The sequence below is a fragment of the Actinia tenebrosa genome, unplaced genomic scaffold (assembly GCF_029948245.1).
Source record: "Actinia tenebrosa isolate PJP-AT-01 unplaced genomic scaffold, QUT_ActTen_1.0 PGA_scaffold15__27_contigs__length_11533743, whole genome shotgun sequence".
Taxonomy (NCBI): Eukaryota; Metazoa; Cnidaria; class Anthozoa; order Actiniaria; family Actiniidae; genus Actinia; species Actinia tenebrosa.
The window spans coordinates 5,615,981-5,640,086 of record NW_028292575.1 but is presented as its reverse complement, the minus strand read 5'-3'; the positions used below and the strand labels follow the sequence as shown (position 1 = coordinate 5,640,086).

The 24,106-nt window shown below is 37.4% G+C and overlaps 2 protein-coding genes across 2 annotated transcripts; both read left to right on the top strand.

The window, feature by feature from the left end:
• On the top strand, positions 1–16,091 carry LOC116291836 (store-operated calcium entry-associated regulatory factor-like). The gene is made up of 8 exons (XM_089030788.1): positions 1–150; positions 11,757–11,944; positions 12,518–12,622; positions 13,042–13,103; positions 13,213–13,275; positions 13,462–13,586; positions 14,936–14,986; positions 15,635–16,091. The coding sequence occupies exons 2-8, from the start codon at positions 11,816–11,818 to the stop codon at positions 15,658–15,660; spliced, it is 561 nt and encodes a 186-aa protein (XP_088886914.1). The 5' UTR covers positions 1–150; positions 11,757–11,815; the 3' UTR covers positions 15,661–16,091.
• A 1,838-nt stretch (positions 16,092–17,929) lies between these two features.
• LOC116301305 (store-operated calcium entry-associated regulatory factor) lies at positions 17,930–23,788 on the top strand. Its single transcript, XM_089030373.1, has 10 exons — positions 17,930–18,245; positions 18,580–18,770; positions 19,154–19,264; positions 20,013–20,128; positions 20,700–20,792; positions 20,902–21,005; positions 21,552–21,626; positions 22,056–22,101; positions 22,655–22,947; positions 23,372–23,788. The coding sequence occupies exons 1-10, from the start codon at positions 18,170–18,172 to the stop codon at positions 23,395–23,397; spliced, it is 1,131 nt and encodes a 376-aa protein (XP_088886499.1). The 5' UTR covers positions 17,930–18,169; the 3' UTR covers positions 23,398–23,788.
• Positions 23,789–24,106: the final 318 nt, after the last annotated feature.

The window sequence follows — 24,106 nt, the reverse complement described above, 5'->3', positions numbered from 1 at the left end:
GGTCGGAAAGCTAAATACGAAAGTGAAACAGTTTGTTCAATATAGAAAAAAACTTTTATTGGCGTCACTGTCGACGCCATGGCCACGAGAACTAAAAACAAAGCCATATTTGTGAACAGTATAGAGCGAATTCATCGTAATTCATCATAGGTAAGACTATTCTCTTTCTAGTAGCAAATATATATAATAGAATGTGTATGCGGAAATACTATACGTAAACTTATGTTTCATCTGTAGTGCGGTGATTTAAATCGATTTATAAAAATAGCGATATCAATTGTGTTTACTAAGAAAAACGGTTACTGACATCATATGGCTTTTGCTAGTAACACGAGTGATCATAGATCGAAAATCACTGCACTACAAATGAAACAAGCTTACGTACACTAATGTAAATTTACTAAAGAGAGTCTTACCTTTGTGATGGTCCTGAAGGGGTAAGATGGAAGCTGAAGCCCGACTTTTTTTTGGGCCCGGAATATGGGATTTTATGCAATGGAAATGGGAATTTACAAACGAAAAAAATAGAAAGCTATAAGAATGGGGATGGGATTGAGAGTTGAGAAAAAAAAAAAAAAAAAAAAGAAAGAAAGAAAGAAAGAAAGACAGAAAGAAAGAAAAGAAAAAAAGTGAAAAAGTGAAGTATGAAGTTTTCACTTAAAAGTGTGAAGTTTTAAGTGTGATTTCATTAAAAGTGTGAAATGAGAAGTGTGAAGTATGAAGTGTGAATATCCTTCCAGGGCTTCCGTACCAAAACAAGGTAAGTGCCTAAAATGTAATGCGCATGCGCAACAGAATACTTACCGGTTCATTTCCAACCTCGTTTCCAGGGCCCTCTCGGCCCTTTGAATCATTTCAAAAAGGAAATCATGCTTTGCGCGCCTAGTCAGATCACCTGAGATTTAGGAACCAATCGACGAACGAAACGTGGAAGAGAAACGACAAAACATCTATTTCTTGGAATCTCAAAACAACTATACGTCGTTAAAATATTTTTTGCTTGAGAGTAAAATTTTGTTTTGAACGAAATTGAAATTTAAAAAATCTAAGACATAATTATTTGAAGTCATAACAAGTTGAAAATGAACTCCAAGGAGTCGTGGATCATCTGGCTTGCTGTTGCATTCGCAGTCTTTTATTTTGCTGTCTCAGAAGGTATGGTTATATGTGGTCTTATTGTTTTTCTTATGCGTTTTTGTCGAGCGACGAGGTTAGGTAGTTTAGGGGCACCTCAATTCTCTTTCACCATACTCCATATTATGCCCTTATTATGCGTACTTTCTTGCGCATGCGCAAGGCGCCCACGTTTTAAAGATCCATTATTATGCAAATTAAGAGACAAGGTATATAACCACGTGCAGAGCCAAGACCAAGCCTCTTCTTTCTTCATGCTATCGCACTAGGTAAGCCCTCGTTTTGCTCTCGCTTCGTTTCACTTAAGCGAGTTTTTCCTAAACCATTTCTGTCTTTATTCTGTATATATTTTGTCAGCCGATGAGTATGTCTACTGACAAGCAGAACACCAGTAAGTCCTCTTCTCCAAAACGAAAGAAAGTTGCCGAGGAAGATGAGTCTTTGCTCTTCGATGAAGAGATGGATGATACTCCAGATATTTCAATACGAGCCGACTCGGCTCTGTTCAAGAAGGATACTTTGCTCCAACTGCATCATCATCTGGGAATTGATGAGATGTCTTCAAAAATTGACAAGCTGACTCAGCTTATCGAACGTTCAAGTTCTGTTCCCGACTCGGGACACGATCCAAAAAGTTCTAGTAAAGAGTTTGACCCTAGTGATCCACTAGTCGATGACCTTTCGAGTGATGATTCTGACTCACAAGCGGATCCCGAAGAGTCTGAATTTCCACCGTCGATTTGTGATGTTAACGAAACGAAAGGTCCTAAAGTGCTAGATTTCCTAGCCAAACGAGTGAACGAATCGTTCACCTCGAAGCCAATGGAGGATAGAATGAAACCTCTTGTGGATAAATATCGCACTCCCGAAAATTGCGGGCTATTGTGCGTTCCACGAGTAAATACTCCACTTTGGAACGAATTGTCCCACAGGGCCAAAACGGCCGACTTAGGACTTCAAGAGGTGCAAAAATCTGTTGTCAAGACTGCCCAGGTAATAGTTTCACTTACTGAAACTGTGATTCAAGCCAAGAAAAAGAAAGAGCTAATGAATCCTAAAGATCTTGTGGGCTCGTTGTCCGAGGCCATTTCTTTCATCGGCAATGCCGGTTACCAAATGTCATTAAAGCGCCGAGAACATCTTAAACCCGAGCTAGGCAAAGGTTATAAATCATTGTGTGCACCATCCACTCCAATCTCGGAGCTTCTCTTTGGCGACGACCTGTCAAAGAATGTAGACGACATCTCTAAAGCGAACAGGATTGCCACAAAAATTACAGGAAATGATCGAAGTGGAGGCAATCGAAAACGCAAACGCGAAAACTACAAGCCTAGGGATCATTTTTTATCCCGAAGAAACCCGAGTTCATCTGCTCGGGACAATCGCGACAACTACGAGAGCTACAAACCACGACGCCGCCCGTTCAACCAGAACAAACCCCAAACCAAAACACAAGATTCATACAAGGACAAGTGACCAATGTAAGTGTCACACCTTCTATAACAAGTTGTACAATGGCCGGCAATTTAGCTCTCAAGATTGATGAATGGTCTAAGATCACTTCTGATTGCTGGATTTTGCAATCAGTCAAGGGTTATCGACTCGAATTCGAGTCAATCCCGAAGCAATTCAGAGCCCCAAAACAACGCTCTTTACCCTCAGATGAGTGCGTGTTAATCCAATCTGAAATCCAGAAGTTATGCTCTAAAGGAGCTATTGTAGAGACTAATCATTGCCCTAACGAGTTTATCTCTACTTTGTTTCTGGTACCGAAAAAGACAGGTGATCTTAGACCAGTTATCAATCTTAAACCTTTAAACGAATACGTTCGTAAGATTCGCTTTAAGATGGAAAGCATCGACTTCGTAAAGCATCTATTACACCCAGGAGATTTCATGGCCACTATTGACCTTAAGGATGCGTATTTCAGCATACCTATAAACCCTCAAGACCGCAAATATTTGCGTTTTTCCTGGGATAATTTGCTCTACGAATTTACATGTCTTCCTTTTGGCTATAGTCTAGCTCCACGGACTTTTACCAAAATCCTGAAACCTGTGTATGCTTATTTAAGAGCGAAGGGTATACGTATTGTGTACTACATTGACGATACCCTCGTCATAGGCGCATCTAAGTACCAATGCCTTAGTCACACCCATCAAGTTTGCGAACTGTTAACTAGCCTGGGTTATATTATCAACACTACCAAGTCCTATCTCGAGCCATCTACAACAAGGTCTTTTCTCGGATTTGAGTTAAACTCAATTCAGATGACTATTTCTCTCTCCGAAGAGAAGGTCGACAAAATTATTTCCTATAGTAAACGGCTTTTGGATAACCCTTCGCCTTCCATCCGCGAAGTCGCCCAGGTTTCAGGACTCTTGGTTTCAGCCTTTCGCGCTGTCAAATATCTACGCCTTTTTTATCGCTCTATTGAAATGTGTAAATCACAATTGATTTCCTTCGGGGCGTCTTATGAGGACAAAACTTCATTAAGTGTTCAAGCTCGTTCAGATCTCCATTGGATTATTGACACTATTGCTGTCCACAATGGTCTCCCCATTGTGTCCCCTCCACCAGACGTCACAATTGATAGTGACGCGAGCAAACTGGGTTGGGGTGCATTTTGCGAGTCACGCAACACCGGTGGACTCTGGTCAGTGAATGAAACTGACCTACACATTAATTACCTTGAAACACTTGCAGCTTTTTTCGCTCTTCAGTGTTTTGTTCGTGAGCGCCGCTCAGTTCATGTCCAGCTGCGCATTGATAATACAACAGCTGTTTTTTACATCAATAACATGGGTGGAATTAAATCTCCCTCCCTTAACAGTTTGGCTCGAGAGATGTGGCAATGGTGCATTTCAAAGGATATTGTAATCTCTGCGGTGCACGTTCCGGGCCTAAATAACCAAAAAGCTGATTTTAATTCTCGTCACTTTAATGACAGAACTGAATGGAGCCTTCACCCTACCGTATTTGGTTGGCTAACCCAAACCACGTTTAACCCAGATATTGACTTGTTTGCGTCCCGCCTAAATACAAAGCTAGAACGCTTTGTTTCGTGGTCGCCCGACCCCGACGCTTATGCGTGTGATGCCTTCTCGTTAAGATGGCACGACTTAAATGGATATGCTTTTCCTCGTCTCCTGATAATCACACCTGTGTGGCCTTCTCAATCCTGGTACCCGACAATGTTAGAGATGTCAATCGCTCGACCCATCCTACTCCCCAAGTGGCCGAACTTGCTTATTTTGCGCCACAACAATCATCTACATCCATTACGAAACCAACTCCAGTTAGCCGCTTGGACTATATCAGGCAAAAGCTCAGCAGTCAGGGAATTTCAGCAGGGCCTGCCGAAGTTATCTGCCAATCATGGTCCAAAGGAACTGAAAAACAATATAGTTCAGCCTGACGATCCTGGTGTAGCTGGTGCAGTTCAAAATCGCTGGATCCTTTTCAAGCTCCTATAGAAGAATTTCTGAACTTCCTCTACAAAGTTTACAATGACGGTAAAGTGTATAGTACAGTCAACACCTACCGTTCAGCCATATCTGCCACTATTGAATCAGTATCTGGTCGTGCAATTGGATCACATTACTTGGTCTCACGATTCATGACGGGAATCTTCATGGGAAGGCCTCCGAAATCTAAATACAATACAACTTGGGACGTTAGTATTGTTACCGCCTATTTAAAATCTTCAATGTCACCGTGTTCGTCACTTAAATTGAAAGACTTGACCCTTAAAGTTGTCACTCTAGTCGCCTTGTCTACGGCCCAAAGATGCCAATCTCTTCACAGCCTTAACCTTTCAGACATGAAAGTTCTCGATGACAAAATCGTGTTCGTCGTAAAAGACCGCCTCAAGACTTCACGTCCAGGCAAACCTAATTTACGTGTTGAAATTGCTGCTTTCGCTGAAGACTTAGACTTGTGCCCGAAAGCACATTTACTCTCCTATATCAAAGAATCGCAGCCCCTGCGTTTCGCAGGACAATCTGTAGTAAACCAATTATTTATTTCATATATCAAGCCCCATAAGGCAGTCGGTTCTGCTACTATAGCTCGTTGGCTTAAACTAGTTTTGCATAACGCTTCAATAGACACGTCAATTTACAAAGCTCATAGCTTCAGAAGTGCAGCGACGTCCAATGCCCTTTTCAAGGGAGCATCACTAGTAGATATTCTCAAACATGCAGACTGGTCTTCAGTCAATACGTTCAACAGGTTCTATAATAAACCTATTGTTCGAAGCGATCAATCATTCGCGAATTTAGTCCTTTCATAAGACTAGTTTAACTATACAATTCGTTGTAAGAATTCAGATTTCAGATTACAAGAATCTCAACATTTGCAATCTAATAAAAGTAATAGATGATGAAATGCAAATCACATATGTCTTATGCTATTTATCATTTGGCATCATTCTTCGAACACGCATAATAAGGGCATAATATGGAGTATGGTGAAAGAGAATTGAAAATTAGACAAAAGGTACACTTACCTTGCAGGATAATTGTAATTCTCTGAGCCATACGGAACATTATGACCTTATTTTCCCACCCGGTGTTATGATTACCTGGCTTTAGCTTTACTACCGTACTTGGCACTCATGGTAGTCCTCTTGACCCACCCTGATCATGTTTGATGCCAAATGCTTTTCCTTCCTCACATTTACACAAAGAAAGAAGAGGCTTGGTCTTGGCTCTGCACGTGGTTATATACCTTGTCTCTTAATTTGCATAATAATGGATCTTTAAAACGTGGGCGCCTTGCGCATGCGCAAGAAAGTACGCATAATAAGGTCATAATGTTCCGTATGGCTCAGAGAATTACAATTATCCTGCAAGGTAAGTGTACCTGTTGTCTAATTTTCAATTTTTTTATGAAAAATCCACGAATTAAATTGACGCACTAGTTTTGCGAAGCGAGCGATAATAAAATAATCTTGAGGACTCGCATATCCGAGCTGCTAGACTGATTCATAACATCAACCCATCTACCGCAAAGTATGAAGTACTTAGCAAGGTCAAATGGACATCATTACTGTATATGTACAAGAGAAGACTCGCTTGCATCGCTTACCAAGCCTACAATGATTTAGCACCTGAGGACATCAACAACTTATTCACCAAACACAGAACTAAATATAATCTAAAAGACAACTTAAAACTGGAACTTGCTTGTCCTAAATCTAAAGCTCTCCATGACTCTTTCGCCCATCGTGCAAGTATTATTTGAAACTGTTTACCTATTAAGCTAAAGTCCATGCCTAGCTATTCATCATTTAAGGCTAACATCAAGTCATTCATAAACTGTATTGACCAAATTACATTTGGTTCAAATTCTACTTCTACCAATAATAATAATGATGAATTTATATATTTTTGAGACTTTAGTCCTCTATCATATAAACTTTTATTTTTTAAGAATTTAGATTATATTCTTTGTATTATTAATTTTTCACTTTTTACTATTTAACTTATTATCAATATTTATTTTTTTAAATTTTTATTCATTAAGATATTTATTGTGAATCGTAGTCTATGTAGCAGGTCCACATCAGCATTTGCTGCCATTTAACGAAACTTGCTTTATCAAATAAAGTATGTCTGTCTGTCTGTCTGTCTGTCAATACACTAATTTTCCATACTAAAGCTAGTCAATAATCCGAGCAAAGAGGCTTTTTGTCTTGATATCAAAGTCCATGCAATAAATACTGTATTTAACAACTCATTATCATGTAAATATATAATCATATAGTTGATATTAATCCAATGTTCCAATAAAACTTTGCTCACAATGTCCTTGTTAATGTCGTTGTTCCAAAACAGAGTTGACAGTGTTTCTTATTTAGATATTGTCTATATGTCTGCTTCAACGGTGACAGGCGGGCGCCGCATCACCCGTCCTCCAATAGCAGATATCGTAGTTGAGCCCGCTCAACAGCGGTCTCTCAATGAAAATGCATGGAAGCGAGGCATTTGGGCCGAACGATTCAAGACGGTCCAAGAGAATGACTTAGAATGTGCTCCAAGCAAGGGCGCCAGGACAGACGGATTGGGTTTTTAATATGTGTGATTGTTACAGTTATTCGTAGATTTTTAATTGAATTGATATATGTTCGTTTACATCCATACATACTTTATTACCTCATACCTTTACAGGGCTTTTCAAAAGCATTGACAAATACAAATTACAATATGATATAAAAGTTAAATATAAATGCTAATATAAGTATAAATCTACTAAGATAAAATATACAACACATGATCAACACATCTATCATAAAATATACTATATATACACCTGCCTTCAAAAAGGCTCGTGACAAGAAACACACGTAAACCCCTCCAAAAACAGGTGAACATACAAGCTATATTGTAATATATTATATATAATAGAAAAGATAAAATATATATCTAGATATACAAATGCATTTTAAAGACCTAAAATATAATTATCTTTTTAAAAAAAATTATCGTAATCATAATTATTATTAGTAAAAAATTAAATTATTAAGAAATTCCTTTAAAAGCTTTTTTCTCATTGCATGCTTAAAAAACTGCACATTTTTACAAAGTTTAAGGCTATCGCTTAGATCGTTCCAAAGCTTAACTCCTTGATAACAAAAGGAACGTTGACCTGTGGTTGTCTTAAGGAGCGGAATATTTAACATCTGAGAACTGCTAGTTTGACGGCTAGAGATGCTAGATCTTTTGACAAACTTGTCTGCCAAGTAACCTGGGGCCATTCCGTTCATGCACTTGAAAACTAGAGTAACTTTCCTAAGATATAGTTCACTTTCTAATTGGCAACCATCTAAGTTCTTTTAGTATAGGTGAGATGTGATCATATACTTTTTGGCCCATGAAACAATCCTACAAGCAAAATTTTACACAGTCTGAATCTTATTGAGATTAGTTTCTGTCGTATTGTTTCTAAATGGATACTAATTGTTAACTTATCTTTAAAAATAAACATCCTTTCCATGCATCCAACGGTCTTTCTGGTTTGAATCAGCCGTACGATATGAATATATTTACCACGTCCACCAACGGTCTTTCTGGTTTGAATCAGCTGTACGTACGCTCTGAGTATTTACCGCTGCACTATCCGTGCCAAGCAGCGCCGGCGTCGCTTCGTTAGCGATTACTCTCCTTTAATAAGTTAATCAAATTTATCTTCAGTACAGTAAAATTAGCCAGCGTAGCGGCTCTCGTAGGACTGGGGAGGAAAGTCCCCTGAGACCCGCTACGCTGGCTAAGTAAAATAGACCGGTCCATTTTACTGTACTGAAGGTACAAAGTTCTTGTTTCGATTGGTTCGACCAAAATATTGTTGTTGTATTTAGCTAAAACAAGAGAATATGAACTAAGAGAAGGAATCCCCGTGCCCCAACATGTGCACACTTTGATGCTATTTTTAGAATCTATTCTAAAAATATCATCCAATGATATCATTCATTTGATCGTTTGACTTTCTGCACGCGCATAGTACGCGCGCGCTCTACGCTGTTTGCTAACGTTTTCTTGTGCTTTTCTTATGTTCAAACATTCAAATCTGCCCTCAAGATGATGATGTAGGTCGAAGGCTTTGGAAAATAAATGTAGAAATACTCCAGAACGTTGAACAAATTACTACTTCAATTTCCTGTCGTATTTGCCAAGCTTTCGACGTGCACATTCATATGATTCAGGGCAGAATCGAAATAACGGAAAAACCGCAAACAGCGTAGAGCGTGCGCAGTAAATGTGCGTGCAGATGGTTTAAAAATAGCATCAAATTGTGCACATGATGGTTACATGATTTTCTCTTGGCTAAAACGATAGCTGTGACAAATTGAACAGGAAGCCCAGTGGATAACAATTTTGCTTTCTAACAACTTCAATGGAGTCAACTGAGTCAAATATGAGTAAAATTGTGTAATATTCTGTCCCATCTATTGTTAATATTAAGGTATGGAAAGACAACTCTGGCCTGGAACAAGTCCTGGCCGGAGAGCAATAAATTGGACAGAATGTGGATCAACCCGGCCTGCTCGTGGGCGGGTGGGTGGGTCAAAAAACGTACACTTCTTCGTCGGTGGTTTAATGAGAGTGATTAATTCATGTCGTCCTTTCCCTTTTGTATTAGTATAAAGTCCGTGAGAATACATATTAACAATTCCTCTGGAACATAATTTACATATTCAAGTTGACTATGAATAGGAAGATCTATTTGCAAACGCTTTCTCTGTTTTCAATTTAAAAGTCGGGCTGAGTGCTTAATTTCAGGAATCATTCGACCTACGAGCTCACAACTGAATACACTCAATTGAAGAATCGTAGGCATTAAAGGAAGCATGATTATCGCGCGGGCATGGTAACGAGTTAAAAATAGCATCAATGATTCTAAAAATAGCATCAAAGTGTGCACATGATGGGGCACGGGGATTCCTTCTCTTATTTCATTTTCTCTTGGCGACATCTATTGTGTAGATTTGTACCTTCACAGATTTCAACATACAAGAACATTGCTTCGGCTGTTTGTAATGTGCAGCGATCAATCTACTTTTTATTCAGAACGGCTCATTTGGATGACAAAACGGGCCGAACTTCCTTCGAGACTCCAATGGAATTGTTCTTTTTTTCCTTTTGCTAATTTTTCTACGATCTACACCACATTGATTATTTTCTTAAGAAGTCACTTAAATACAACTGTTCTAATAAAACTTCGCTCAATCGAGTTTACAAAATTTTTTTGCTGAATACCGCCGTGACTTGACCTGTCTCTATGGAGAATAAAGTCCTCCAGAACTTTAAATCTGACTCTCGTTTTGAATTTCTAAGAAAAAGAGCTTTTTTCGATGCATCCGGCTCAACCTATACGAGTCTTCTGAAAAATCTAGATATGCTGACTCATTGAAATTTTATTTCAATTCAGGCGTTAATTGTATTATTTTACATCAACACTTCGAGAATACCACAGGTAGCCCAGGCTCATAGTTAGTGTTGAATAACTGAATCGATTGAGAGACAGACAGACAAAGATTATATGGGTATTATACGAAGAATATATAGGTATTTTTGAATCCTCATTTTTCTGCTTTAAAATCAATAAAATCAAATAAAACTCTCACCGTGTGTTGTTGACTTTCTGAACAGCCCCATGGCTTAATTTCAGCTCATTTCGTTCAGGTTTAGATGACGCTCCCGCACCGTACACTAAAACGGCCGATTATCTCGTACACCTATGTTCCAAAGTAAGATTAGGTGTTAAATAACCTCCAGCATACCAGCACATTGGGCAACCCAGTGCACGGTCCAAGAGCGTCTTGTCTAGCTTGGAGTCAAGATCAAACGTAGGTCGTTTCTTTATCCTTCGATTATTTTGAGTATTTGGTTACTAATCATATCCTTTTTGTAATCACTACCAAATCCTGCAATCTGATTGGTCCAAAGGAGTGCGATTAATTCCCAAATCGCATCCTTAGGAGTTCTTAATCGCATCCTAAAAAAATAATTTTTTTAAAACAATAAAATAAAACAAAATAAAACAAAAAAATTAAAATACATTTTTTTAGATGTTTTTTTTGTTTGTTCGCATTTAGTTCTTCTACTACATTAAATTGATTATTCTGCACTCTTTATTCTGTCTTTTTCTTGTGTATGAAAAGGATATGATTTATCTCTTGTATTGTTACTCGCCCTAACCTAAGTCAATATGTAATCAATTGGAGTTTCACGGATTCGTTTCGCTTCGATTGCAATGAAGTCAGTAGTCATCTTGTGTATTGCGAAGTGGTCGAACTCCGTATGCCACCTTAAACATCGCGTAAGACATAGCCAGTTCCACTTTGCATTGTTTTGATAGAAAAACATATCTAACATAGAATTTCATCCACTTTAATCAATCATGCCGCGTTTGAAGTCCACTAAATATAATTTGAGAAATAAGAAAAGCAACAAGCCAAAAGTCAATACCAATCGTTTTATGAACTTTAATTTTTAAGTATAACTTAGCTTTATAATTCTTAGATCCATAATTAATTTTTTATCTTATTTTTCTCTTTAATTTCTTGTAAATTAAGATATGTGTTTTATATTTTGAAGAGTAAAGATTATTATTATTATAAGCGAACTCACTTATCTTTGCTACCTATTTTAGCGAGGAGACGACAAAAAAAATATTATTTTACGACTAAGCTGCCACAGGCAACCCAGTAGGGGAAAAAAAGGATTTTATGACCGGTTTATCACAGGTAACCCAGTAAAAAAGAACATAGGTATTTTATGACCGGTTTTTCACAGGTAACCCAGTAAAAAAGCAAAGGTATTTATTGACCGGTTTACCACATATAACCGGCTAATTAATTAATTTAATATCGGACATTCCAAAATGTTAACTTCGGGATAGGTTCGGCAGAATATCTGCATAAACACAATGACATTGAAGGTTTCATTATGCAAGTATTCTCCCGAACTTAACCGTGTGGAACGAGCGTTGTTGTTATAAGTTGATGCAATAGTTTTGCGAAGCTAGCGAGAATGAGATCAAAAATGAGTCCAAAATTCGCTCTGAAATAGTTTGGTTCCACCTTAAGGTTATTAACATGTATTTGCATGAATTGACAGGTTTGGAGGATAAAGTCAAACTGCGTGATGTCTATGCCTTGACCCTACGTCAAGGTCACATGACCAATCGCCGTAGTTCTGCGCGTGTTCCACAAATGAAGTGTGTTGGTGGTTTTGCTTGGTGTTGGGTATTTGTACCCAAGGTTGCTCTTTGTCATAACAAAGGATCTGATGGATATCGTGTACAGGTGAATAACTAACAGGACATCAGGCCCGTAGCTAGGGGGGTGCAGGGGGTGCTAAAGGTTTGCTTTTTAAGCAAGTGAGATTTTGGCTGGTATGATATTTTCACGTAAAACTAAGTAAAAAAAATCAATTTTACTTTAATAATTTATCTATACCTATGCGTCCTATGGGACTTTTAAAAAATAAAGTATATGGTTGGTCCACTTTTTGTAAATTAGCACCCCCCCAACAAAAATCCTAGCTACGGGCCTGCATGTCGACCTTGCTTATAACCTAGCTTACTTGCGGAATAAACTCCAAAATTTTAGAGTGTGTGCAGCCAACTTGTGACTCAAAATCCCTTGAGATATAAATAACAATGAAACAGCCACCATATTGGTTGATCTAACAATTAAGAGAAGCTTATGAGGAATGCTTTGTTAACGTCAACCAAGATGGCGACTATAATGTAACATGCACATGCTCTATTTTTGCTTTACCATTTTCAATATACATACAAGTATAAATTTGCCCATTTTTATGTACAAAATTTTTTTGGCTCCAAACAACCTAATGGATATTTTTCCATGTTTTAGTGGGAGTGCGAGGCTGACACGGGCGATCGGTTTGGCGAGATTGCTGTCAACTGTGAAGGATATGACTATCCAGAGGATCCTTACATCTTGGAAGGATCTTGCGGGGTTTGATTATTAGAAATATTAATTATGCATTTTTAGAGATAGAAGAACATACATTTAGATATCCTTCTCCCCACATATTATTCTTCATGCTATTTTGTCTCCCTTTCTTTCTATTTTTTCATTTGTTTCTCCCTCCTCCCTTTTCCTATTTTCTGGCTCTCCCTTCTCCCTATTCTAGTTTTTTGTGTTGTTCACCCACTCACCCCTCTCTTTCTTCCTGATTTGTTATCCCTTTTCACTCTTTTCTGGGGGGAGGGGTACTGGGTGAATCATCTCAAGTACCTTATCCCTCCACCCCCACCCCCCACCCCCTCTGGTAACCATGGCTGACCCACCAGTGCAGGCTACATATACCTTTCTCAAACACTTTGAGAAATTATAAAGCAACATTATTTATATTTTTTTATCTTGCATATTAGTTGGAGTACACTATCGACCATCTACATAGTGACTACTATTGGAAAAAGCTCTTGCTGTTTAGGTGCCATTTAGCTACCATCAAATTTCTGGCTTGCTTTTTTTTGCCTGAATTGAAAGACCTTTGATAGTCAAGTGAAATGTCACCTATTTCAAAAAACTTTTTTCCGTAGTATCATCGCCTCCATCGCCTTCATTGTATACTACATCTACAGTACTTGCTCTGTCAATCAGCAGTATCCTTTGTTAACCTTTAGACCTGCAGTTCTTGGTACAATTTTAATAAACAACTTGCAGTGTAGATTTGCAAGAACATCTTTGCACAAAATTGAGTTTTTATATGATGACCATTTGCCACCCTGAGCTTGTATTGCTGCAATCACAAATCATAGTTGTTTATCTCAACCTTAACCAATTAAAAGCAAGACCAACAGTACCCAGGATGCATCTTCGACACCTCCAATATCAAGTACTTCTCTAGTACTCGCAGATATAATAAGGAGAAATGAGTCAAGGAGATTATTCAATGGTATTAGAATCAATTCAGGTATTAAATTAAGATGGTTTTAAGAATTAAAAACCATTATCATTAGGAGAATGTTCTGAGTTTCAGATAAATCTATCAATAAATGTGATATAGATCTCAACATGGGATCAGGGACGTAGCGTCGTTTACGCATATACGCACTTGCGTAGTTGGGAATTTCACCGATGTTATAAATTTACTCTTTCTGAAATAAATAAAGTGCATTGAATATCTTTAAAATGAATATCTTTAAACACAATAATATTAATGCGGTTCTTAGTTGAGTGAGAAACGAAAAAGTTTTGAGACTTATGTTTTGTCGTGAAAAAGACAACGTTGTTAGGGGCAACCTAAATGTTTCTTTTTGGCTTGAATACCTTGTTCATCATGACAAGCATGCCCGAACGGTTGTCTCTGATTGGTTGAGTGGAAATTTCTTTTAATTTGGCTCTTTGCTAACTGTATGCTAACTGTTCACTGTATGCTTACTGTGTCACTGCTTGTAGGCTTCGAAGTGCTGTCATTTTATCAAATACATAGTACAAAGAGATTGAAGAAGAAATTGGTGTGGGAATATTTTACGAGCTTGCTGACCTGTCACAAGCGTACTTCCCAAAATGCTCTTCGCTTCGCCCCTGGGGATGTAATTTCATAATGCTTTAAATAGCTTAATTGCTCCATAAAACGTACAGGGTGGCTGATTGATAGAAGATAGATCAAAGCCAAAAATAATCCTGATTTAGAGCGGTGTTCATGCAGTGGAGATTTTCCGCTAGGGAGTTATTAGAGGTCATCCCATTAAAAGACAAAGTCACTGCCTTTTGTGCAACAGAGACTTTGCACACCATCACATCATGATATTAAAGCCATGACAGATTAGGCACAACAATTCTCTACTTTCTTAAAGCCCATAATGGCTTTGAATCTTGGGGGTAACCAAATATCAAAAACTGTCCCAAATTGAAAGGTTTTTTAATTTAACATATATTATACCTGCTTAACTGTACAATACTGATTATCAGTATATTCTGAGTTAAATTTGCGCGTACAGAAAATCAAGAAGTTTGGTGTTACAAAAAAATGTATTGACTTACAAAAAAATGTTTAAAATTTACTTTAAACTTCTATCGTTTTCTCGTTTTCTGTTTGTTACTTCGTCATTTTATATTTGGATATTGAACAAAGTATTTTAAACATTGTCTGATCAGCCTTATTCAGCAAAATATGTGGGTTTTTACCCTGTCGTTACCCCCCCAAAGCCATAAAGTTTTATGGGTATTCGAAAGTAGAGAATAGTCTTTTTCTGATCTTTCTCATGTAATCGAGATTTGTTAGACTCACGATTCAATTTATTGTTGGTTATTTTGTAGCTTATCTTCCTAGATCATTCAGTGGATTTGGTGGATTCGGTTGGAATTCAGGTATTAAATTAAGATGGTTTTAAAAATTAAAAACCTTTATATAATGTTCTGAGTTTCAGATAAATCTATCAATAAATATGATATAGATCTCAACATGGGATGTAATTTCATAATGCTTTAAATAGCTTAAGGTAATTCCCTCGAAAGAAATTTTGCCAATAACTTTGTCCTGAAACTTTGCATGCACATTAATCATGTTATGGACATTTAAAAACTGCAATAAAAAGATGGGGTCACCATTCTCGTTTAAGTTTCGCCAGATGCTCTCCAAATATGTCAATTTATGGGTTTTATAGTGAAATGCGGTAGCAACCGGAAGCTGTAATAAAAGAACCTTTATTCACCGTTAAAAATACTTTCATATAACAAAATGTACTTATAAGTGGGTTTTTGCTGATGATTACATTCATAATACTACTCTATTTTGTAATGGCCCACCCTTTTTAGTTGTCAAATTTTATCAACAGCCCACCCCATTGAAGGAGTTCAAAATTATGTGACCCACCCCCTGATTTTGCCCCCCCCCCCCCCCCCCCCGTATACTTTATGACCAGTCCCTTATGATTCATTTTAGGAACTTTGCATTGTTTATACGGGGGGAAAGGATTGAGTCATATTTTAACATAAATAATTTTCTTCATTTTCTAGGGATTGTAGGGACAAAGAGGCGCTGAAAGTAGTTTTCCCCATTACACAAAGATATCTTTTCTCTTAGGTGAACCTGGCATGTAGGGGAAGTATATAAACATATATATATGTTTGTCTTCAGTACCAAGTCTTCGTAGATATAACTTGTAATTCAGCGTAAAAACTGTAAGAAACTGTAACGCCTTCCGCTGACGACGGAGTACAGAAAGAGAGTCAGAGAAAATTACTGAATTTTTTTGCGAAAACACCAATTGAAAGAGAATTAAAACTGAATCCCAAATTGCAACAAGTCGATATTAATTGCAATTGTTAATTGTTGTTCATTGATAAACTGATATAGTTTTTAGTTAATATCGACGATATACAGAAAGAGAGAGAGCAATTTTTTTTTTTTTTGCGAACTAACAAGAAGTGTACGTAGCGTTCATTTGATAAAACTATTTTCTGCATGCAGTGTAAATGGAACAGGTTCTTAAATTATTGTTAAAGATCAAAAATGCATACCTTATTATAAAGTTGGTATTTCAATAGCATTTAGCCTTCTCTGACAAATAAACATTTGTTCAGGAAATAGAGCTCCTAAGTTTCGTATAGTAGTCATTTTCCGTGCTTCTAGCGAAAGAGCAAGTAAAGCAAATCCTAAATATTTGTGGCAGAAACAAACTTACCCTTTGCAAACTGCAGAAGATAAATAAGAAGAAAAAAGAGGAAGTAGCTGAACATTCTTAAGTTCTGTGAGCCATATCAAGACCTTTTTCAACTGATTTTATGTACGTCTGGACGTAAAGTCTATATGCCTTTTACATCCAAACTAAACTTGAGTTACAATGACCTTCAACTGATTTGCAAGCAGCCAAAATCAAATTACACTCTCCTGCAGAGTAGCGAGGGGCTAAACAATGAGGGGCGCTCTTAATCTAGATAGATGTCGTTGTTTGCATTATTATGGCAGGATATGTTATATTATACTTGACAACAATTTCAATCAAGGATTATCTGTTATTGCACGGAAAGTCCGCATGCCGTGATCAAGGGCGGATCTAGCCAAAATTTTATGGGGGGGCTAATTGAGTTTAGGGGGCGGGGGGAGGGGCTAATTGAGTTTCTTCCCTCAACACAACATCAACAAAAGAAATACCGTAAATCCTCTATTTAGCCCCCCGGGGAGCTTATTTATTTCAGACACGTTTGAGGGAGGGCTTTTTGGAGAGGGGGGGCTTAATTGAGAGGGGGGGCTTATTGATTTAGTCGAAACGCAGTATGTAATATGATTGTAATTCAGGATTAAACGGAAGCATTACTATTGACCGTCTCCCATAATCTGTAGTGTGTACATGGCATTTTTATTATTTGATTCACCTGTGTTAGTCTCTCAAGTATAATTTACGGTTATTGTGAATAACAGCAAAACTAAAACACGGTAACATTAACAAAGCAAGCTAAAAAGAAATGTTCTGAACAACGAAGACTTTAATAAATCACCTTTAATCAGTACACGTGATCCCTTAGTTGTTAAAGGGGGAGGGGGGGGCTAAAAAGAGAGGGAGGGCTTAATAAATCTCTTCCTTTAAAAAGGGGGGCTTATTAGAGAGGGGGGGGCTAAATTGAGGATTTACGGTATATAAAAAAGCGTGCTTTTTTCTGCTGAAGGGGGGGGGGGGACTTCAGGCCCCCTTTGCCCCCCCTGGATCTGCCCTTGGTGATCTTACTGGCCAATCAGAGATCCTAGCTCATTCCGGGATCCAGTTTGTTCTTGGCATACTTTCAAATACAGCTAGCTAAATACGAAAATGAAACAAACAGTTTGTTGAATATAAAAACAAGGTATCAATATATTTTATACTTTCGTCACTGTCGAAGCCATCATAGTGATCTTCGCTTGCGTCGCACAAAGCCTTACGTCGCCTGGTCCTTGTAAAATAAGCGAGAGATCCCTGTGGTGGGCCAGTAAAAATGATCTGAGGTCCACAAAGTCAGGGGTGTTTGTCCTCTCCTCCCTTGTATCCTTTTAAATTTCAATGAGCATATTGGGCAGGCGCACGATGGAGAGTATTTTCCTTGCCTGATCGATTTTGAAATGTATTCTATTGAGTATAATACTTTTATTTAAGAAGACAACTTCTAGAAAGTACACTATTATAGATCTTAAAATATATAAACTAAAAAATCCGATTTTTAAGAACATTTTTCCACGTTTTACTTTTATCAAAAGTGGGTACCCTGTGTCTTCAAATGATGTAATGTTTTCGAGTTATTACCTGTTCATTGGGAAGCCTGTGTTATGACGTAAGTGGTGTTAAAATAGAACCATATCCAATCGACGAACGAAACGTGGAAGAGAAACAACAAAGTATTTATTCTTGGGATCTTATAAAACAGCTACGTCGTAGTAACATTGTTTAAACTGAGAGCAACCTTGGTGGAAATTAGGACACGAGAGCAAAGATACAACAGGAATTCTAGTTCTTGGTTAGAGAAATTTTGTTTTGAACGAAATTGAAAGTGAAAAAATCTAAGATTTATTACAAGCTGAAAATGAACTCCAAGGAGTCGTGGAAAATCTTCCTTTTCGTCGTGTTTGTATTGATTTCTTATTCTGCTTTCTCAGAAGGTATGGTTTTATTTGGTCTTAGTGACAATTTCTAGAGAATATGCTCTGCATTAATATAGCTTTGTGCTGAAATTGTTTTTGGCTTGCGCAACAAGCTGTCAAATTCTGAGTGAAGCAATGGCATAAAGTGCTCTGGTCGCGTGGCTTTAAGAAGAAAATTTCAGCTTTCTTTAATTCTTTTGTTTTATTAGAACTAGAACAAATTCTAAATAAACGCTCTTCTAAATTTAACGACCTTTGTGATGAATGATGCCTAGATTTTAAAGAATATTGTAGCTTAATTTAATATCCTGTTTGAATAAGGCTATAAACATGTATTTGCATGCATTAACAGGTTGGAAGGACGATAGAGTCAAACTAAATGATGTCAATGTGTTGACTCTACGTCAAGGTCACATGAGCAATGGCCGTAGATCTGCACCTGTTCCACAAATGAAGTGTGTTGGTGGTTCTGCTGGGTGTTCAGCATTTGTGCCCAAGGTCGTTCAGTGTTATAACAGAGGATCTGATGGATATGATGTACAGGTGAATATCTAACATGGCAGAATGGTTATAACATTGCTTATCAATATTACTGATTTTTTATGCGTCACAGACTAAACTCCAAAATCTTATATTTTTGTATTTTTACCACTTTTACTGCAGCTTTCCATATCATTTGAACTCAGTAGCTGAGAGCTGCATGCTGATCGAAATTTCTTTTTTCACTGTTGTTAATCAAAATAATCAGTCAGTATCTGTTAATGTTCTTGACTGGTAGCAGTTAAAAACCAATTTCACAACAAGCCATCAAAATATACATACACTGAATATGGAAAACCACAGTAATATACAGATATAGATTTGCACTGACTCTTACAAAAAATGTTTTGCTCCGAATAACCTAATGAAAATTTTCCATGTTTTAGTGGGAGTGCAAGGCTGACATGGACAATGGGTATAGGTTTGGTGAGATTTCCGTCAGCTGTGAAGGATATGACTATCCAGAGGATTCTTACATCCTGAAAGGATCTTGCGGGGTATGATTATTAGAAATATTAATAGGCCCTTTGCAGCTTAGCAATCACGTGCTGATTAATTCACTGAGAGCAAATGAATGAACATTTTGATTCCCATAGGTGAAATTTACTGGAAAGCAAACAAACTTTCTACAACCTGTTTCAAGAGATCGTAATAAAAGTGCATTTCGTAACACACAGGGTACACATGTTTTCATTCAGTTCTTTACAAGTAGCTAAAAAGAACCATCAATTTAATTTAAAAACAAAAATTTTGTAGTCCAGTACAGACACGTGACCATTAACTGCAAAGGGCCTATTATTATGTATTTTTATAAATAGAAGAACATACATTTAGATATCCCTCTCCCTTATATTCTTCATGCTATTTTGTCTCCCTTCCATTCTATTTTTTTTTCATCTGTTTCTCCATCCTCCCTTTTCCTATTTTCTGGCTCTCCTCTCTCCCTCTTCCAGTTCGCGTTTGTGTTGTTCTCCCACTTATCCCTCTCTTTTTTATCTGTTCCTCTTTCCTGATTTGTCATCCCTTTTCACTCTTTTCTGGGGGGGAGGGGGGGGGGGGAGTGGAGGTGGGGTACTGGGTGAATCATCTCATGTACCTTATCCCTCCAGCTCCACCCCCACCCCCTTTGGAAACCATGGCTGACCCACCAGGCTACATACCTTTCTCAAACACTTTAAGGAAATATAAAGATATAAAGATATAAAGTAACATTATCTATAATATATTTTTTGTCTTGTACTTTAGTTGGAGTATACTATTGACCATGTTGGTGGCAATAGTGGGAATGCTTACCACCATAGTTCCAGTTATCCGCATAGCAACCAGCATGGTAACTATGGATATAAACAACATCGCAATAGGTAATACTATTAAGTATATCTTTATATAATGTTGATTTATAATTGCTGTCATATAAATAGAGGATATTACATGGGCTTGCGGAGATACAAATTTTATCTTTGAGTGTTCAATTGATATCTCAAGAGTGAGCGCAGCGATATCTAAATTGAACACAAGAAGATAAAATTTGTATCTCCACATGGCCATGTAATGTTCCTATGTTTATTATATAGATATCGATGAAGCTTAAATAAAACAAAAGCTCAAAAATTCTTTATTAAGATTGGTTGAAAATTAAATACATTACTATGTCAACAGCGATATCTTCTCGTGTGAAAGATATGGTATCTTCCACTGGTGAAAGATATCAAGTTTTCGACATTAGAGAAAACCTGGTATTTCATCGATATCTATATAATAAAATACAATTCTTATCAGCCCAACATGTTCCCAGTTGCCTAGAAACGTCTGGCATTATGCATGACAATTTGCAAATTACACTGTTACAATGAATAATAACTGAACAATAAACGAGTCACTATAAAAGAAACATTGGATGGTTTTGATTATTTTTGTTATCATTATTTCCAGGGTTTTTCCATGCAGCATAAGTACACTTATCATGTGGGGTATTATTGCCTTCATTGTATACTACATCTACAGTACTTGCTCTGCCAATCAACAGTATCCTTTGTTAACCTTGAGACTTGTAGTTCTCAGTACTCGCAAACTATCACAAACTATCAAAAATCACAAACCAGAGTTGTTCATTTCAACCTTAACAAAATAAAAGTATGACTGACAGTACCCAGGATACATCTCAGCCAAGTACATATGGGACAGCTCCACCTCCCTATACTCCTCCTCCACCAGGGTTCAGACCAGAATATACGCAAGGTAAGGGTGGTATGAGGGGGAAGCAGATCAACCTTATAATAATCTAATCCTAACCCTTGATTGTGTATAGTTCAAGGGTAAAATATTCGGAGGGAATTTGTAAAAAGACCCCGCTACCCCCAGGGTCATCCAATTTTCTTCCATGCAAACTCTGTAAATTTGTTCTTTCTCTAACCCCCTACTGTCCACAAATTCCAATTCCTCCATGGGTGAGGCATGGATATTTTCTGGAAACACACTTTTGTAATTTTTAGTGTAGAATGCACAGAGCACAAAACGATCCTTGCTACTCTTTCCCCCCCCCCCCCCCCCCCCCTTTAAGCACTCATGCATGGTGCACAGACATCACCGTTTGATACATATTTTATATTACTTTATAAAATAATTGGGATACTACGCGCGCTAGGATTGGTCGAAAACCATGTTTGATGAGAGTATCAAAACACGCTATCGTCATTTTTAATCTATCGCGCGCGCTCATTGGTCATCTATACCTGCTTACTTTATGCATAATTAATCTTTTTTTGTTTGTAAAATTATGCACAGATCAGAGAGCTCATACAACCAACACTAGCAGCTCATCCAGTAGCTCATCCAGTGGCCTTGGTGGATTCTGGTCAGGTATTAAGTTAAGATGGTTTTAAAAATTTAAGAACCTTGATTATTAGGAGAATGCTCTGAGTTCCAGATAAATCTATCAATAAATATGATATTGGTCTCAACGTGGGATGTAATCTCGTAATTATGGTTTAGCTTAATCGTTCCATAAAACTCAGGGGCTGATCCAGGAATTTTAGAAAGGGGTGACTATTACAAAGGTTTTACCAGGAATTCAAGGAAAACCTGGGGGTGACTGTTACTAACCATATACCGAGAAATTTGAGCAAAAGGGGGGTGAATTGTCACCCCTTTCCTGCCCCTGAAATTTACTGAGTGGGTGATTCAGACCGAAGCGAAAAATAATCCTGATTTAGATCAATGTTCAGTGGAGATATTTGCATAAACCTACCTCTAAGAAATTAATAATGTATAATTTGATCATTGTTTTAGGATTTGGTACAGGGGGCCTAGCTGGATATCTTTTTGGATCTTCAAGGTAATAATAAATTATTAACAATTAAATCTTATGCTATAATTCAATGCACAGTCTTATTTCCTCCTTTGTAATAGTCATAGTCATAAAAAATTATTAACAATTAAATCTTATGCTATAATTCAATGCGCAGTCTTATTTCCTCCTTTGTGATAGTCATAGCATATCATATTATATGGATCGATACTTTTAAAATATTTTATACAGGTTTACTCAGTCATTCTACTTGACTAACCGTGAACACTGGAGTTTATTTTATTTTTTATTTGTGTAAAATAATATACTTTTATTTTTTCTTTCTCTTTCATCTTTTCATCTCTTTGAATAGCTTTTATAGACTTTCAATACATGAAACTCGAATTCTATTGTTTTCAATTTGTAATCTGATTGGTTGACAAACTCGAGTGTTCATGATTAGAGTAGAACGACAGTAAAGACTAGTAGTGGTGTATTGCTTTCAGTTCTGGTTGCTCTTGTTCACTGGAGGCAGAGATCAAGATTAGTTTACTAGATGCTTATTTTTTCCATTTTGTCATATACTCATTTTATATTACAGAGGACATGACAGGACTGGTTATTACCACCATGATCCATATTACACTCCTGGATACAATAGAGGATATGGCAATGGCTGGTTCGGTAGTAGCAGTGGCAACACAGGCTGGTTTAGTGGTAACAGCGGCAACACAGGCTGGTTTGGTGGTAACAGTGGCAACACAGGCTGGTTTGGTGGTAACAGTGGCAACACCGGCTGGTTTTCTAATCGCGGCAGTTCAGGATCAACTTTTGGTACCACCCATAGGAGGTCTAGCCCAACAAGTTCTAGTTCAGGTTCAAGCACTTCCTCAGGTAGAGATTTAAACTTCTGCTTGTATTTTAGTCGGTTAAATATACAAATATTTCTCTAGGGATTAAGAAGTCATAGATCATCCATTTAGAAGACAGCACCACTGATTTGTGTGCAATAGAGGCTTTGCACACCACCATATGATATGATATGGCAGCCATTAGACAGAAGGCACAACAATATAGTCTTTTTTCTGATTCTTTTCTCAGTGTAATCAAGATCAGGGGTGCCAACATGTGATGGTGCAAATTAATGCCTTCTGAGCGTGTAACACTTTTTTCCACTCAATAAAAAGTGGCAACATCACTGGGAAGGAATATAAGTGTTTATATGATTCATTTTAGGAACTAATTTGCATATTTGTTGAATCAGAGGGAAAGGATTGAGTCATATTATAACACAAATAATTTTCTTCATCTTTCTCAGGATTTGGAGGGACAAAGAGGCGCTGAAAGTAGTTTTCCCTATCCACAAGGATTTATTTTCTCCAAGATGAACCATGCACATAGGGGAAGTACTAACCCACCTACAGGATGACTGTTATATAGATCCTGGAAACCGATATGGATAAAAACTTATTGAAACACATTTATGTAATGACTGCACTGGCAGGATAAAGAGGCACTGATAGGAGTAAATTCTAACAAGGGACATATTGGCCTTGAAACAGCAACATGAAAGCCACAGACTAGCAATGGACAACAGACTGCACTAATAAATTGCTGTCATCAGCAAGGCCGTGTTAGGGATAACATTTTCGACTAGCGACACAAGAACGTTCTGATATTGATTGATATTACTTCTCAATTATCGATTTTATAATAAAATTGAATGATAAAAACATGTTAAAAATGTGATGACGTTTCGACGTTGCACAACTTCATTATCAAGTCAAAAATGAACTAGAAAAGTAAAATATATAAAGAGAAAAAAACAATAGATATAAAATAGATATCAATATAAATATAATCAGACAAAAAATGAGCTTGATGCTTTATTTGGTTTTCATTGATTGACTTTTTGTCCTGACTGTGTCCACACTATGCAGCTCACATCAGAGTGACCACGGTAAATCCGTGAAATACAAATTACTAAATACACCCTGTAGTACAAAATAGTGCTAGTTAAACAATAGAAAACAATGGAATTTGCATGAAGTTG

Bases quoted from the DNA above. Each gene is read 5' to 3' on its own strand.
- LOC116291836 (XM_089030788.1), top strand. From the start codon at position 11,816: ATGACCAATCGCCGTAGTTCTGCGCGTGTTCCACAAATGAAGTGTGTT. The intron at 11,945-12,517 runs GTGAATAACTAA...TCCATGTTTTAG, and splicing joins CTGATGGATATCGTGTACAG to TGGGAGTGCGAGGCTGACAC. The intron at 13,276-13,461 runs GTATCCTTTGTT...ACCAATTAAAAG, and splicing joins ACTTGCTCTGTCAATCAGCA to CAAGACCAACAGTACCCAGG.
- LOC116301305 (XM_089030373.1), top strand. From the start codon at position 18,170: ATGAACTCCAAGGAGTCGTGGAAAATCTTCCTTTTCGTCGTGTTTGTA. The intron at 20,129-20,699 runs GTAATACTATTA...CATTATTTCCAG, and splicing joins TATAAACAACATCGCAATAG to GGTTTTTCCATGCAGCATAA. The intron at 22,102-22,654 runs GTAATAATAAAT...TTTATATTACAG, and splicing joins TATCTTTTTGGATCTTCAAG to AGGACATGACAGGACTGGTT.